Raw genomic sequence first — 17,533 nt, 5'->3', positions numbered from 1 at the left:
CACTAAACAAAAATCTCGTCCCGAGATTTAAGCGTAGGGTAAGGTGAAGGGGGAACGCAACTAGCACAATCTTCACGATCCAGGGTGCATTCCATAAGAGCGTTGATTTGATCACCATCATTATCTTGATGTCTTGCTCTGGAAACTCCAACTATCATGACAATGAGAGGAAAGGAAAGACCCTAAAAGAATGGTTCTTCTCGAAGGTCGAACAACTCAGGATTAACTCTCGGAATGAGACATAGCAACATTTCTCGAGCTGAGGGACGAAGCACACCTCTAGAGGGATGGAGTGGAACGAATGACGGAGGTTTAGTAGGTAGACAACAATTCCACACCTAAGAGGGTGGTGAACGGTTGTCAACGTAGCGAGGAGTTGAGTTGCCATGATACCACAACGAGGCACCTTAGGGATGGTGACTCGTAGATATATCCCCTTAAGTGGCAAAAAGAATTACCTTTGATTCAGAGATCATTGAAACTCTTTAAACCAGCCTAAGGCAATTCTCGAGCGATCGTTTGGAGGGGGTCGGTAGAATGGCATACTCGGACTTGGATGATGTGGATTACCTTGTTGAAGACAACGTAATGGATGAATTTGCTTACCACCGGAAATGGAAGAGACCCATGGTAGAATGGCACATTGGCGGTGCAAGCTGGGAACAAAATGCAAATGCTGGGAATGATTCTGGTAACTGGGAAGAACCCAACAATAGAGAGTGAATTCACTGTTTGAAGGTTATAGCATAATCGAGGAAACTGAGAGCAATCCCAGTTAGTGCCGATGATAACACGTAGCGCTTGTGCGTGCTCTCAAGAACTTGAGCATTTCCACAATCATCAAGGTTTTATCAACAACCGCGTCAAGGGTGCTGACAACACAACATACTACCACGATGAATAGCGATGGACGATGCAGATGCAAAGGAGGATACCACTTTCTCAGATTTCACCTTAGCGAGCCAAGGAACAAAATCTGGACGATCGACCGAGAGACATTTAGCACTCCGCTTCTAATGTTCTCCTTGATGTGCTAGCGTAACCCATTCATAGATATGGTTTGATATCTAGAACATCAAGTAAAAAGGTCGGACTTCGGGAACACAAAAATCATAAGGCACAACTAGGGAGTAAATCCTACGAAGTCCTTATGGGAAGGTGGCCAACTTCCTCAATCAAGATACTATAATAATAGGTCTTTCGGCTGGGTGGTGCTGGCCACGACATCCACTTTACCAGTTATCGAGGAACCAATATTATAGTTCTTGGGGAAATGTTCCAACCATCATATCTGCCTGAGATTCAGATCTGGTTGGTGTCAGGATATTCCAGACTCATCGAGTCTAGGAAGAAAAATGAAAGTTTGCAACACAAATCGACGAGATAACGTTGCGAGATTCTCGGGAAATGAACTACGATAGCAAACTCCAAAACATGAGTTGGTTCTGCTACACACGTGTGAACACGATGTCCTAAACAAGCATGACCACGTGGTAGTCTTACAATAAAACACTACCGAGTTCAGGTTGGGAACCATCAACGAGGGTATCGAAGTCCTTACATAAGTCCGGATTAGCTCTTATGAAGGAACTCCTTCTCCTTGAACAAATCAATCAGTGGCTTGGTGTGCTAGGGATACATATAGATTGAAGGTTGCAAGTCTTCAAACCACAGAATTCTTCGCACGTGTGCATGACTGATTTGGAATGATTCCAAAGAAAGCAACATTGACTTTCTCGAATCCACGGCGGCAACTTGCATCAGATGCACATGAATTAAAGGAAGTCACTACCTTCATCCAAACAAATGCTTCATGAGCTAGCATGAACAAATGCTTTCAAAAGTTTCCAACACTAGCTTAATGTTCAACAAAATCATGGAGGAGATAAGGATGTTGTCAATGGGCTCAACAACAATTCATCTAGGTTTCCTTTTAAAAGGAATTCCATAGTTAAGTGAACACGGTGATAGCATTGGTCAGACCAAAGATGTAATGGTGTATGCTCGAGGGATCAACCACGAATAAGACAACATTACGAGCATCGTTGGTTCTGGTTTGATTTGACGATAGCCCACACTCAAATCAAAGGATTGATAAGACAATAGGTCCAGCAACTGATCACAGGGACCAATCGATGAAGATATCATCTTTCTTCAACACACACTACACAAGAATATCCCTTTGGAACGAACTAAGTTAGGCAAGCTTTTATCTTCCAATTCTCCAAGTTGTTGTCTAGCTTAACCAACTAGCTCCGGGATATCCAACACAGATTCTTGGAGAAAGGGTGGTTCACAAGAAACCGACTTGATCACGAGCTCAACATAGCAGTCAGGGGACAACCTGGTAATACTTCCGAGAAGATATTTGGAAAATCACGAACCACCGGTATGTTACTAAGCTCGAGAACAATCTTGCCTTTTGAGGCAAGACGATATGATCAATAGAGCGAAGATTTGAAATAATCCTAACTCATCGATCGAGGAGTGCACCGAGAACAAGGACTAGGTAGCACAATCAGTCTTAGGAGGATGATTCAAAAACCAACATGCTAAGAATGAAATTATTATCCTTTAACTACCAAGCAACGAGGTCGCTGGGAGTATTGGTTTCACACATCACAATTCACTTGTCGGCATTCCGGTTACAATAACACAGGAACCGAGGAATGAACAATGATGGCAAGAAGTATCACTGTACCAAGAGTTCACAGGATGGTGTGCAATTCCTATAACAATCCCGATATAAAGATGGTAATACTCCAAGGTAGAACAGAGCAAAAGCTGGATTGGCATTTTGATCTGCGGAGCACAACTTCTTTGACCCAATCCTGGATATGGAAGAGGTACTGGAGTTTGTTTCTCCTAGTCATTCCGCGATAGAATGGATTGACGGACCACAAGAGTAATAGGCATCGATAACGAACGCACGCATACTCTTGACTATCAATTGATAGACGAAGGTCAGTAGATAACTAAAGAGGGACAACTCAAAGGAACATATAACTTTCTGAGTTGTGGATGCATAGATTAGTATGTCGAACCAAGTTCAACATAATTCTTCCGGATAACCCATGCAGAAAGGTTCAGCTGGCAGAGTCACAATATAGCATGGAGAACTCATCGAGAGCACTCTTGTTGTCATCTTTTGGTTCAGAAGAACTCCTGCCAAGAATGATTCATGGTAATTGGAAGAAGGATGTACCATGAACCTCGAGGACTATCGCAAAGGTTACTATTATCCTAAAGGAACTAGCAACACTATCAACATGATGTAAGTAGGATGAATCTCGGGTTCAAAACCCAGGAATAGAATACCTACTCCTAAGTAGCATCACGGAATGCTTTCGAGAATAAAGGCCAGAATCATCACACTAGGACACAAATCATGGCTAGACCACTAGATGATCCCCTGAGACACCTAGGGTCATAATAATTATTCCAACATAAAGGTCGAGGCAGTAGAATACCCCAACTCAACAACTAGTGTGATTGAGCTGGCATAAAGGAGCATCGAAACCAGAGGGAAAGGATTTTGCAAATGCATCAGACTATTTAGAAACCTGGAATGACTCGGACAGCATAACGGCTGTAAATGCTCAGAAGAGATTTGAGACATTCACAAAAATGGTGGCATAACCACTCAGAAGCACAATATCAAGGTTTCGAGATCAACAATTAACATACGGAAGTAGTAGAAACTGAACTCAAGCTTAAATCCAACAATCTTATAAGTCTACGGATTAGTAACGCGTGATCCTGATAGAAAGAAGAGATAGCCTAGCTCTTAATCCCCGTAGGAAAGATAAGATGACTCAGATCAGAAGGGCATGAGGTATAAGGAGTAAAAAGAGCCTTACGTTCCATCCCACAATCAATTCCCTTATATAACTAAAGAATTTCTAGACTCAACTTCGACCAGTTTGGCTTGGTAATCCTACAGGCAGTCAAGCTCTGATACCAACGCTGTCAGGACCATGACTCAATGCCACATCGATCTAGCATGTAACACCTCATATCACTTTGCGGCCTCACGCACGGTATTCCCACGGGTGTCGCCTTACCTTTGCCCGGGACCGTTTGCGCCTTTTGGCACACGTATATGATAGTGTCGCTAGCATCCATATGATAAGGAGCCCGGGCTGACATGGCTAGTCGTAAACCCAAAGTGGCACAAACTTACAGGGACAGGCATCCATGACCCAGCATCGAACGTGTCGGTCATCAGCGAGTGAATCCAGGATGTAGCACTGGGCTAGCAGGACTCTGGTATTCATCGCGTGACATTTCCCCAAAGGGACAGACACAGGAACGAAGAAGGACACATGCCGGCCAGCCTAAGTGTTCCGGAGCAGTAGCAAGCTACCATGGCTCAGTGGAAACACTAGGAGACATTTCCCGGTAAGAGAGGCTACTAAGAATAAACAACTAGATAGTCAGATCCCACACATACCAAGCATTTCAATAACATACACACAATATGCTCGATATGTGCAAATACAACATGGCATCACAACAAGACTCTATAACTCAAGTATTTAATTAGGCTCTGAGGAGCGAGATATTACAAACAGGGGTCTCATGACCCAACAATCAGAGCATACAAATTAAGCACAAGCGGAAGCTATCATGTCTGAGTACAGACAACTATAAATGAAAAAGGCTGAGAAGCCTGACTATCTACCAGATACTGCCGAGGCACAAGACCGTAGCTGAGGTAACAAGCTAAACGTCGAAGTCCACGTGGAACTACTAGTGAGACCGAAGTCTCTCTGCAAAAACATAAAATAGGCAAACGTGAGTACAAATGTACCCAGCAAGACTTACATCAGAACTAACTACATATGCATCATTATCAACAAGGGGATGGTGGGGTTTAACTGCAGCAAGCCAGCTTTGACTCGGTGGCTATCCTAAACTACGACTGCAAGCAACTCTTTTGAGGTGGCGCACACGAGTCCACATATTCACCATATCAATACACCACTATGGATCCGCTCCCGTCTCCCTACGAGAACGCCATCCATAGCACTCACGCTTATCTTGCGTATTTTAGAGTATCCACTTTCACTTGTCTATGAACTGATATAAGCAACCCAGAAGTCCTTCACCGCGGACACGGCTATTCGAATAGATGATATTAACCCTGCAGGGGTGTACTTCTTCATACATGTTTCCACCACTTAGCGTCTGCACACGACATGTGCTCGGCAGACTTCAAGCGAAAGCCGACGTGGGTGTAGACCACGACCTACCTAAACACTCAAGTCTCTAGTCCAGGTTTATCGCCTATTCGGGTTCCATCCATGAGGAGATCCGGCCGGAGTTTCGCTCACAGCCCCAAACGATGTGAACAGGGTTCCGTGACACCAAACGGGCGCCCGGTATACCCGGCCACGTGCCTACCGCATCACAGCCCACCCCTACGGTCAGCGCTGTCCACGGCCTCCAGCATACTACAAACACCAGAAACTACTTGCAACTCCTGGACAGAGGACTTGGGTGAATAAGAAGTCGAGCGGGGTCATATTTCAGGGCCCAATGTATGGTAGTAGCTGAATCATGGATCACAAACACAGAACTCAGTTCCTAAGGACGGCTTCAATGAGACAACCCACCATGTACTCCTACATGGCCTCTCACCGCTACCTTTACCAAATCGTGTTCACACACTTAGCTCACACACAGTAGGACATGTTCACACGCCTCTGATTCATCCCCGATGAATCAGACCTGACTCAACTCTAAGCAGTAGCAGGCATGACAAACAAGCATGAATGAGTAGGCACATCAGGGCTCAAACAACTCCTACTCATGCTAGTGGGTTTCATCTATTTACTGTGGCAATGACAGGTCATGCAAAGGATAAAGGGGTTCAGCTACCGCAGCAAGTAACAGATGAATCGGTGTTGTCCTAATGCATTAAAAGAGAGCAGGGCGAGAGAGTAGGATTGTATCGGAATGAACAAGGGGGTTTTGCTTGCCTGGCACTTCTGAAGATAACATTGAGTCTTCATCAGTGTCAACGATCACAACGTCGGAACATCGTCTATCGGGAGGGAACAGATACCGGCAACAAGGAAGAAATACAATCAATGCAATGCACAATATGATGCATGCTCATGACATGGCAATATGAATGTGTTTTGAGCTAATGCAACTAGCAACAGATTAAATGAAGTTGGTTTGAATACAAGATTCAAATTCAAACTCCATATGTGATTATTCAAATGCCATTTAATTGATTTGTGCTAAACAGCAGCTATAAGTTGTTCTAACATGCATGAAAATGGTACAGATGGATTCCTTGAATTTTTCTGATAATTTTTCATATATAAATTATTTAATTTGGAGTTACGGTTGAATTTCTATGATTTTTAGAAGTTTATACAATTTTCTGAAATTATTAAATCATTTAAGATTTATTTAAATCCGGAAAAGGGGTTTATTGCGTCAGCATGACCTCATAGTGACGTCAGCAGGTCAACGTGCGACCCAGGTCAAACTGACCGGTGGGTCCCGAGTGTCAGTGTCTAACTAAACTAATCTAACTTAGTTAATACTAACCTAACTTAATTAGCCGGGCGGGGCCCGCATGTCAGTGGCTCTGGGGAAGTCAAACTAGGGTCAAACCCGGCCAACTCGCCGGAGTTGACCCACTGCTCGTCGCCGGCGGAGCCAGAGACGGCGGAGGGGTGCGGGTTTCCTCCTCCGGCGACCAAATGGCCGGCGGAGGGCATCTACGGAATGCCCAGGCTCGCGCGCATCTAACAGGGCAAACGGGAGAAGCTAGGGCGGCCGTAATCCTCGCCGGCGTCGAGCTCAGCGGCTGCCGGACCTCGGGCGTTGGCGGAAACGGCGCTACGGTGCACAAGAGGGGAAACGGAAGGGCGCTGCGGCCTCCTGAGGTTGCGGTGAGCACGACGGTGGGCTCGGGAGCGAGCTGCGGTGGTTGTGGCCAGGCCACGCCATGGCCGGCGGCAAGGAGCAATCGGCTCCGGTGAAAAGGGCGGCTAGAGTGCGGGAACGAGCGCGAGGAGGAGGGGGAATGGAAGAAGAGCTCACAGCGGATCCGGTGGAGGCAACGGCGAGGCCGGAGAGGGGCTGGAGCTCGCGAATCCTCGAAAGTTCGCCGGCGGCCGAAGGTTGGGGACGAGCTTGAGGGCGACGCTGCAGGGCTTCCGGAGGGCCGTGGATCGGTGGGGAGGAAGAGGGGGTCGAGGCGGAGCCTTTGAGCGCATCGACGAGGCTAGGGGGTGGCGGTGGCCGCGAGGGAGCTCGTCGGTGGCGGCGGCTCCGTTCGGTCGCGGGAGGGAGAGGAAGCAGAGGAGGGGGAAGAGTTCGGGAGAGAGTGAGAGAGTTCCAGGGGAGTGGCGTGGCACGCATGGAGGCGTCCGGGGTGTCGAGGTGGAGCGGCAAGCAGGAGGTGGCCGGGGCGTGCGCCGGCGTGCGTCGGCCACGCGCCTGTGCCTACTGGCGCGAGGAGGAAGGCGACAGGGGGGAAGTGGAGATGGGCTGGGCCGTGCTGGGCCAGGTAAGTGGGCGCCAGGTAAGTTAGGTAGGTGGCCTGGTGGCCTTCTCTCCCTCTCTTTATTAGTTTCTGTTTTCTATTTTTCTATTTTGTTCTGTGTTGTTTTAGTTTAGTAAAATACTAAACCATTTTATAAAATCCTGAAAATAGTTATGTGGCTAGAGCTAAAATATACCAAACCACATAAAAATGTTCCAGTATTATTGGACATATATTATTTATATATCAAATATATATCCAATGCAAATAGTTATTGAATTAATTCAAAGGCCCCAAAATAATGTTTCAGTCACTCCAAAAATATTGGTTTGCATTTTATTCTTGCCAATATTTTTCAAAGCTGAAAAGGAACATTTCCTTGGAAGCATTTGAAGCAATTTTTTAATGTTGATCATCATTTTTAGAAGGTTTTTGAGGCTTTAAAAAAATCCCTCAATTCAAATTTCATTTGAATTAAAACATGATGCTCACATGAGGTCTAGCCTAGTGCATAACAGGACCAGGGATGTGACATGAGCCCACTACTAGCACTACAAAAAAGACACATCCGTGACATTTTTGGCTGAACGAAATTTTTTTTTGTCATACTTATGACACTTCTATGAGGATAATTGTGACAAAACCCGGTATCATCATAGATGTGGTGGGCTCCTACTTCTATGACAAAAAATCATGATAGAAAATGGGCTTTTCGTCCTGGGCGGGCCGGAGACGCAGCTGCATGACATTCTTTGGGCCGTCCATGACGGAGAAAGCCGTGGTAGAAGCGAGGGCGAGGAAAATATCGGGGGAGTTCCCGATTATGATGGGTGGTCGGGGGCCGAGCGATGCACGTTTCTCTCATACATACACGCGTGTGTGCGAGGCGTTGCGCTCTAACTGAATCTGAGCAAGGCGTTGGGCTCTAACTGAACCCGCGCGATTGCACTGCAGGCTACGCGTTACTGAACCCGAGCGATCGATCGATCCATTGTTGTTAACTGAACCTGAGTGATTCCTTCGCTACTGCTGCTAACTGAAGCTGATCGAACACTGTTGTGCCTCCTTCCCTGGATGAATAGTGAGCATTGTTGAGGGGGTTTGGATGAACAGTTCCCGGTGGGTGGTTGGATGAACAGGAACCCGTGGTAGTAGAGGCCGTTGTCGCTCGATGAACAGTACCCCAATCGATCGAGCCGGTGGATGAACAGGACACCATGGAGGGCTGGATGAACAGGACCCCGTGGAGGGCTGGTTGAACAGTAGCCGGTGGAGGGCTAGTTGAACAGTAGCCAGTGGAGGGCTGGATGAATAGTAGCCTGTGGAGGGTGGTTGAACAGGACCCCCATGGAGAGGGCTGGTTGAACAGTAGCCGGTGGAGGAGCGCGCGGTGGAGGCTGGATGAACAGGAGCCGGTGGATGAACAGTCGCAGGTGGAGGCTGGAGGAAGTCGATGGTGGATGAATAGTAGCCTATGGAGGCAGTCGACGGTGGAGATGAACAGTATCTCGTGGAGTCCCGTTTTCCGGTATGCCACACCCCTCCCGATGAACAGGACCCCCGTTTCGTCCGTAGCGCTCCAACACAAGTTCGTTTCCTCCGTTTTGTGGTACACCACACCCCTCCCGATCAACAGGACCTCATTTCGACCGTAGGAGGTCCGTTTCCTCCGTTTTGCGGTACGCCAGACCTCTCCCGATGAACAGGATCCCGTTTCCACCGTGGCTGGTCGAACACAAGCACTACAAAAAAATACACTTCCTTGATTATACGTGTTTGTCATAGTAGGTCGCTTTTTTGTCATGCATGTACATCCATGACAAATTTATGACAGAATCAAGATAGTCATACCTATGCTGTCGCAGAAGTGTTCCATGACATTACCAACATTATCATCACGGAAGTGTCCACTTCCATGACGATAAATCACGCGTCACAGAAGTGCTTTCGTCAAGGATGACCGACACGTGGCATCCACCGTAACGGAACGCCGTTAAGCTATCGGGTCGGGTTTTGGATCCGATAACCCGTTAACAGCCCCGACCAATGGGGATTTTCCACGTGTAAAATCATCATTGGCTAGAGGAAACACGTGTCGGCTCATCGTCGGGACAGATGTCATCCACTCACTGGACAGAAGGCGCCAAAGATACATCAACACGTGGCACGGCCCAACAAGTTTAAATGGGCCGGCCCAGCTAAAGGCCCACAAGATGTTGCGGACCATAATGGGCCGGCCCAGCTAAAGGCCCATGAGATTTTGTGGGCCATAATGGGCCAGCCCAGGTAAAGGCCCACAAGATTTTTGTGTGCCATAATAGGCCGGCCCAGGTAAAGGCCCACAAAATTCTTGCGGATCATAATGGGCCGGCCCAACTAAAGATCCACGAGATTTCGCCGACATTAATGGGCCGGCCCAGCTGTAGGCCCACAAGATTTTGAGGACCTTAGTAGGCCGGCCCGTTAACTTGCTGCCATGTTTTGGGCCAAATGCCGACCCATATTTGATATGGTCTATTAATGGCCTACCACGCTCCGGGCCTAATAGTGGCCCATATGAGATCCGGCCCTTTAAAAGCCTACCACGTTCTGGGCCAAATTACGGCCCAGATCAGGTTCGGCCCTTTAAGAGGTTTTGGGCCTAATTATGGCCCATATAAGATTTGACCTGTCAACTGGACACTATGCTTTTGGGCCCACTTGCTAAAGGCCCACTTAGTAATTCGGCCTGGTATTAGTTTTGGCCTGTTAAGGGCCCGTTTAACATTTCGGCCCTATATTAATTTCAGCCTGTTAAAAGCCCGTCATATAGTTGGGCCTAACTACGACCCGATTTGCATCTGGCCTGCTCGCAGCCGATATCTGATTGGGCCAAACAAGGGCCGAGAAAAAATATCGGCCTGTTAAAAGCCCGTGATTTGATTCGCACAATCATGGGCCAGGGTTCATTTCGGGCTACTGCCGGCCCGTGAGCTGATCGGCACGTTTCAGGCCCAACCTACATCGTGATTGCATGACGGCCCGATTATGTACCGTAATTTTACGGTTTGGCCGGTTTACTGCGAAGACAGGATATATATATATACAGTAAAATAACTGCAGCATCATGAATAAGAAAAAACCTATATTATACAATAAAGAAATTATGGCATTTTACATCCACTGGGTATCAAAGTTCGCCACTATGATAATAAAGCACAAGCAGACAGCAGATTACATACACTGGGCATCAAAGATCGCCACCAGTGCAAATAAACACGCCGATAAAATAATATACAAAACCGTTAGCACTTCAATAGAGTTCAAGAAAGGTTAGCCCTACTGGGGAGCTGTAGCGCAAGCAGCTGAGCAAGATGATGAGACTGCGCTTGTTCAACACTTATATCTTCCTCACTCTGAAAGATAAACAAGCAGACAGATGACAGGTTTTGCACATAAAAGTATCAGTGCTGACAATTCATCACATTTCTTACTGGCGAATAAAGTGACACGGTTTAAATTTGCATTAACACAATATGGTATTGTTTAGGTCAAGACATGGCAGGAAATGACATTGTGAAGGAGTTGGCAGCTTCACGACACCACTGGATTACAGATCAAGAACTCATAAGTATCAATGTTTAGTGTGCTGTCAATTTATACCATTTCAGATTGGCAAATAAAGAGATGGTTTAAATAATAGTAGAATGATATGACATTTTTCATAGTTAAGACATTGCAGAATATGACATTGTGCTGTAGTGGGTAGGTTCACCACACCACTGGATTACAGATGAAGAACAGAAGCATACATGCAGTGCAAAGGAAGATCACTTGCTATGTATAGTTTAATTTACATGGTATGAAGAAGGAACTTGGTTGTACAACTGAAAACTTAAATTGAGAAAGCACGAACTTTTGTTTATGAACTACATATAATAAACTTTAAATAAGCAATTTGATGCAAACACCAAAAATAAACAGTTGTTGCAGTCATGCCTAACCAAATATATACAACAAAGTTTGAAGGCTTGAGATGGACAAACTTACATTATTGGTGAAGACATGCTCTATAAAGGCCTTGTCCATGCTGATGGGGGGGGGGGCAATTCAAGAAGTTTACCACAAAATATTCTTCAAAAGTATTGCCTTTATTCTACATTTTGTTAAGAGTAAATATAGATGTGATAATATACGAAAAAATGGAGAATATTTAAGATAAGATGAAGAGTGATGCTACATAACCAAGTAGCTATACTTCTTCAGTACCAACCTTATGGTAAGAGTAAATATAGATTTGATGTGTAGAAAATGGAGGGCAAAGGAAAATAAGCTGCAGAGTGATGGTACATGAACAACTACCTGTCATTATAAGTACACTGATAAAGGACATCATGTACTTACAAGAACAATGCAGAGCTAAAAAACATTGTATTGGATATATTCTACACTAATGCAACCATTCATATAGATCAGATAATTTGGAGCGAATAATTGATAAGCAAGCTATCATGCATACTGTTGTCACATAATGAACCAGGTATGTATGCAAGTACAGTGATACAGGACAACAGGTACTAACAAGAGCAAAGCAGCGGGCAACATATTTGCGATATCCTGTCGTTCTTGTCAAACCGGAATTCTTCTTCGAGTAGATTTCCTGCAAAAAAGATCCGTAAGGCACATGCGGAAAAGTAGAAGTTCAAATTGTCATGTGATTTCATAGACAGTACCTCATCCTGGGAACGAGACCAGTGCATAAAAAGGTTTTTCCATTCAATGTCTTCTAAATTTAGCATAGGAGACTTCACCGGAAATTCGTTTATAGACTTGCCATCAAAGTGTGATTTCCTTAGGTAACACCGATACTGCTGCAATGCTTCCTTGAAAAGCACAAGCAAGCTTTGCTCGTCATGACTATCTAGATTGACCCTCGCCTAGTTACAACAATGTAATGGAAATCATTGATGTGTTCAATCAGCAGAAAACAGGAAAATAATAGCCATGAATAATAGCACTTACACGTAAGTTGGACAGGAAGATGTGAAAATGGTGTTTGTCTTCACAATAATCTTCCCATGATGGGAATATATGCACGTAGTCCCTAACAACATTGAAAGTATTGTCTTTTAAACTGGGAATAAATGGAATGGGGTTCCAATCTGCAGGAATTGGCCGTCTCTGCAGTTGGGATAGGTCTTCGGCCGGTGGACTTGCTGTACTTTTTGCTGGAGTGGGATTTTTTTGTGGTACAGCTGGTGCTATGGCAAATGAAATCGGTATACCTTTTTCTGGAGTGCAGGTCGTGTGTGGTGGGGCTAGTGGTGTGGCCAGTGAAGTATGGGTACAGTCTGCTGGAGTTGGTCCTACGTTTTGTGTCATTGGTTGTACAACCAATATAAGTGGGGTGCTGTCTGATTTCTCCAGCACCACCATGTTTTTCAAGGACTTTGCTGGTGCTCCTTTAGGTTCGGCAATCACCCTCTTCCTTTTTGATGTCTGATGCACAAGAACAACATTTGAGTGGAAAAACATAGTATGATGACAGATGGAATATGTATTGATAATGGATGGGCATGGCATCTCGGCATATATGATGAGTAAACTAAGCAGATGGCGGTGCAACAAAGTAGAAGAAATGCAAGACAACATATGCAAGATACCCGCAATCAATAAAACATTGCCAAATTAGAACATGCACCTTTATGGGTGAACAGGATAGGCCATCTGCCTTTGACTCCTCGAGGTTAGAATAGTCATTAGGATGATATTCTGAACAAGAATCAACAGGTGGGGAGCATATGAGTTTCATTGCATCCAGAATGGCACTCAATGCCTTGGTGCCAATTTTGTAAGTCATTGCAGTGTTTAGCTTCAAGAGTGGACTGCTGCTAGTGCGACACAAAGCAGATACACAGATCATAGTGTAGATATAACGGGAAAACCTTAAGAATCAGAGTAAAATCAGCAAAGTGGAACTTGTTGGAATATATGTGCTAGTATTGCCGGTACAGCTAGAAAGGCTTCGGAGACCAGCTCTCTTCTAGTGAAGGTGCGGTACTGTTAATAACAATGTAACTCTCAAAGGCGACACAGCTCCCCGCATTTCCTTGCTATTCTTATAGGATTCAAGTGGGCAGGCCACTAAAATCCTATTCCTATGTTTACAAGATCCTACGAATAAAAGAGGCTCAAATGTCCATCACAACCGACCGTATAGACCTCTACACCGCAAATGTCCCTGCTCATCTTCAGTACAAGGAACATACTGTACTACTATCATACTCCCTTCGTTCCGAAATATAAGTCTTGGTAGAGATTTCCACTATGGATCACATACAGATGTATCCAGGTACATTTTAGAGTGTAGATTCACTCATTTTGCTCCATATGTAGTCCATGGTGGAACCTACACAAAGACTTGTATTTAGGAACGGAGAGAGTACATATTAAAGAAGAATGGAAGAGGAACATGGTAAAGAAGAGCAAGCATATTTTGTATAATAAAATGTTGGTTGCACAATGCCCACACATGATGAACCAGAGCGCATTAAGAATGCAAATCCTAGCTGTCTCTCGACCATTTCAGGCGGTTGGATGAAGATCCTACGTCTCCTAACCCTTCTTCTTCCTCGTCTCTGATTCTTCCCATACAGAACACCGCACGGGCTGCCGGCCGGACCACCGACCCCCACCGCCCGTGTTCCTCCACCACCCCCACCCCCACCCCAACCCCCACCCGCGTCGAGTTTTCTTTGTTCGGCGAGGCCCCACAACCACCTGAGCCCCTTCGATCGCACCGGAGAACTCCGGCGAGCTCTGAAAAATCGACTGAGCCAATTTTGAAATTTAGTCTACTGTGATTTAACTAGTGTGGAATATAAAAGGGGAAAACCATAAGCATTGCGAGTATGGTGTTGAGCGTGCCATGGCGGATCTGAAGGTGCAAACCAGACAAAGGCAACTTCGCAACCAAGACAAGAAATCAGAGTAAAGCAGTGGCGATCTATTTTCTTGCTGCGATAAATAAGTTGAGCAGATACGAAAGAGTACCGCCTCTGGTGCGACGCCGTGTAGGCATCTACTAAGAATTTGACGGTGCTGCGGTAGCGATGGCTGTCGGCGGCGTGGAAGCAGATCTAGGAGGGTAGACGGTGGCGGCGGGGCGCGGTGGACGAGACGGTCGTAGGAGCGGCGCCGGCAAGGTGGACGACGGCGGGGATGAAGCGAGAGGACGGGATGCAAGGATCCTGGTCCGAAGCCGTGGATGAGAGAGGTCGATATCTTGTAATGGACGGTGGCTTCAGTGTATCAGCTCCGGCATGGTGGAGGAGGACGGCAGTGGATTGGGTGGCGGACGGCGGCGGATGGAGGAGGGTGGGGGGAGAGGGTATTTTGGCGCCCACAGAGTACGAATGGGGAAAAGGGAGGTAGAGAGGAAGGGGGAACCATGTATTCAAGGCGCGCTTGTCTCAAATGCGAGGAAATTTACAAACTTAGCCCCCGTTTCAAATTTCTACTACATCACAACAACACTAGTCGGTCGGGGATAGGACGGTAATCTCGCATACACCGAATATTTGCCGACGAGAGTTTGTTTTTGGCGCCCACCATGTATGAATATGAATTGGGGAGGGAGTCGATTTCGACCGAGGACACACTGTGTTTTGGCGCCCACCATGTATGAATCCGTGTGAGAGGCGGTTACGTCACGTTTGGGTGAAATTACAAACCTACCCCTATCGAAACCTATAGAAATCCAGCATATAGGCTTTGCGTGCACTACTAGGGAAAAGGCTACCAGCAGTGCGGGTTTTAGGCCTATTAGCAGTGCGGGTACCTGCGCTACCAATAAGGCGCTACAGCTAACTCTTAGTAGTAGTGCTGCCTGTACCCGCGCTACCACTATTGACTATAGCAGCAGCGCTTTTCAGGAACGCGCTGCTATTACTTAGCAGTAGCGATTTCCCGGTCCAGCGCTACTGTTATATCTTTCACCATTTCCCCATTCCGGCTTCGATAAACTGCAATTTCCAGATACTAGGTACTACTAGATATCAATTTCATAAAGCATTATAGGTACTAGGTAGTACTCCCTCGGTTTGAAACTACTCGTCGTGGTTTGAGTTCAAATTTGAACTCAAACCACGACGAGTAATTTGGAACCGAGGGAGTACTAGATAACAATTTCATATATACTCAACATGCATCCTCAAGCAGTACAAGGTGACATCAACGACAATCATCATATTTAGTTCTACATGATATTGACGACGATCATCATATGTAGTTCTACATGATATCGACGACGATCATCATATGTAGTTCTAGATGATATAGCCACATACACATATGTAGTTCTAGATGATATCGACGATGATCATCATCCTCAAGCCTGGGCGGTGGGTGTTCCTGATAGTAATTAGGATGGCCTGTCCAGCACGAAGATTCGCCAACGAGGAATCTCTTCCACCCAACCGAGTTCAAGTGTGTGCGACCATCTGTGCCCATGCGGTAAGTACATGTGGTGACGGAGCCCCTTGCGGTAAGGCATAGTCCAACTGAGCCTTCTTCATCAGGCTTGATACCACAACTCACAGATAGGTTCTTTGGCAATCTCTGAATAAGAAAAACATATCAATTAATAAATAGCCTAAGCATGTGATCAGACTCTACACTAAAGTATATCATCGACTAGATTTGTAAGTATAACAATACAACATGTATATATCATCAAATTACTACATGCAGTACATATAACATACCATTTCATGCCGATCGACCATGGTACTTGTCAGGCGGGTCACGAATGGCACCCCGACAAAGTCATCACGTGGCGAAATTATGTCCCATAGGTTGCACACCTCCTCCTCGCTCAGCCTCATTCTTTGAGCTATGATGGCTTCATGAAGTGGGTTCTCATCATCTTCATTGAGTGGGTCCTCATTATCTTCATCATCTTCGTCATCTTCATCATCTTCCACCAGGTTGATATAAATGACAACCAGCTTGGGTCTTTCTGCTCTGAAGGAGAATCTGATCAACTCACCACCAGTAAGACGCATGCGAGCGAGGAAACGGGCCCATCCATCTCCTCCAATCTGCGACATATTGTATCCTTTCTCGACCTCCATAGTGTACGCCCCCCCAGGAGCCTCAAATGTCACATTGTCTCTTGTCAGCTTGTTGAATTTCAACCTCACATTGCATGGGACGATCTGTGTAAGAAAAGCAAAATGACACAATGCAGTAATGCCAACACTAAAAATAAAATAGTTGTTACATTTCATCTAATTTCTTACTGCCGCATGACGAAAACTCGGATGGAAGTAGATGTCGAACAGCTTGCCAGTTGCAAGGCTGCTGGCGCACCTTGACTTGCACAGTCGACATAGTGGTGCTGGTGGTGGCACCATTTTACTAAATCAACTAAATCAAAATGTTCTAAATCAACTAGCCTACTAAATCAACTAAATCAACTAGCCTACTAAATAAACTAAATCAAAATGTTCTAAATCAACTAGCTTACTAAATCAACTGAATCATATCAACTAAATCGACTAAATCAACTTGCATCCTAAATCAACTAGCATACTAAATCCACTAGCATACTAAATCAACTAAATCAAAATGTTACATATGAAATCCTACTAAATCAAAATGTATCAGGGAGGAGGGACAAGGAGGGGCGACTCGAGGAGGGAGAGGATAGTAGGACGGAGGAGGAAGGCGGAGCGAGGAGGGGCCAGCCGGCGGCGAGTGGAGGGAGGACGGATCGAGGAGGAAGGCAGAGCGAGGAGGGGGCAGCCAGCGGCGAGTGGAGGGAGGACAGAGGAGGAGGCCGGTACCGAGTCCAGCGAGGAGGATGAGGCAACAGCGGCGCAGATCGGGGGAGGGGCGACGGGGGAGGGGCGACGGGGGAGGACCGGTGGCGCGGGGGGTGAGGAGGAGACCGTGAGTGTGTGTGAGTGTGATCTGTGGATGAGGCTAGTGAGATCTGTAGTTAATTTAGCAGTAGCGATTATTGCCTGAATGCGCTGCTGC

At 46.0% G+C, this 17,533-nt stretch overlaps 1 protein-coding gene across 2 annotated transcripts in view; it reads left to right on the top strand.

Moving 5' to 3' along the window:
- The window catches only part of LOC123146992 (uncharacterized), a 29,752-nt gene extending 18,601 nt beyond the window's left edge, over window positions 1-11,151 (top strand). The window contains exon 3 of one of the 2 annotated variants that reach the window (XM_044566246.1): window positions 11,040-11,151. In XM_044566246.1, the coding sequence (XP_044422181.1) occupies window positions 11,040-11,134 (95 nt within the window). In that variant the 3' untranslated portion in view covers window positions 11,135-11,151. The remainder of the gene's footprint in view (window positions 1-11,039) is intronic. The other variant, XM_044566249.1, reaches the window with a different exon arrangement.
- The last annotated feature ends 6,382 nt before the right edge of the window (window positions 11,152-17,533 follow it).

Source organism: Triticum aestivum, chromosome 7A (genome assembly GCF_018294505.1).
Source record: "Triticum aestivum cultivar Chinese Spring chromosome 7A, IWGSC CS RefSeq v2.1, whole genome shotgun sequence".
NCBI classification, from domain to species: domain Eukaryota; kingdom Viridiplantae; phylum Streptophyta; class Magnoliopsida; order Poales; family Poaceae; genus Triticum; species Triticum aestivum.
Note: the sequence above shows the minus strand (reverse complement) of the source record. Positions and strands in the feature narration are given on the sequence as shown.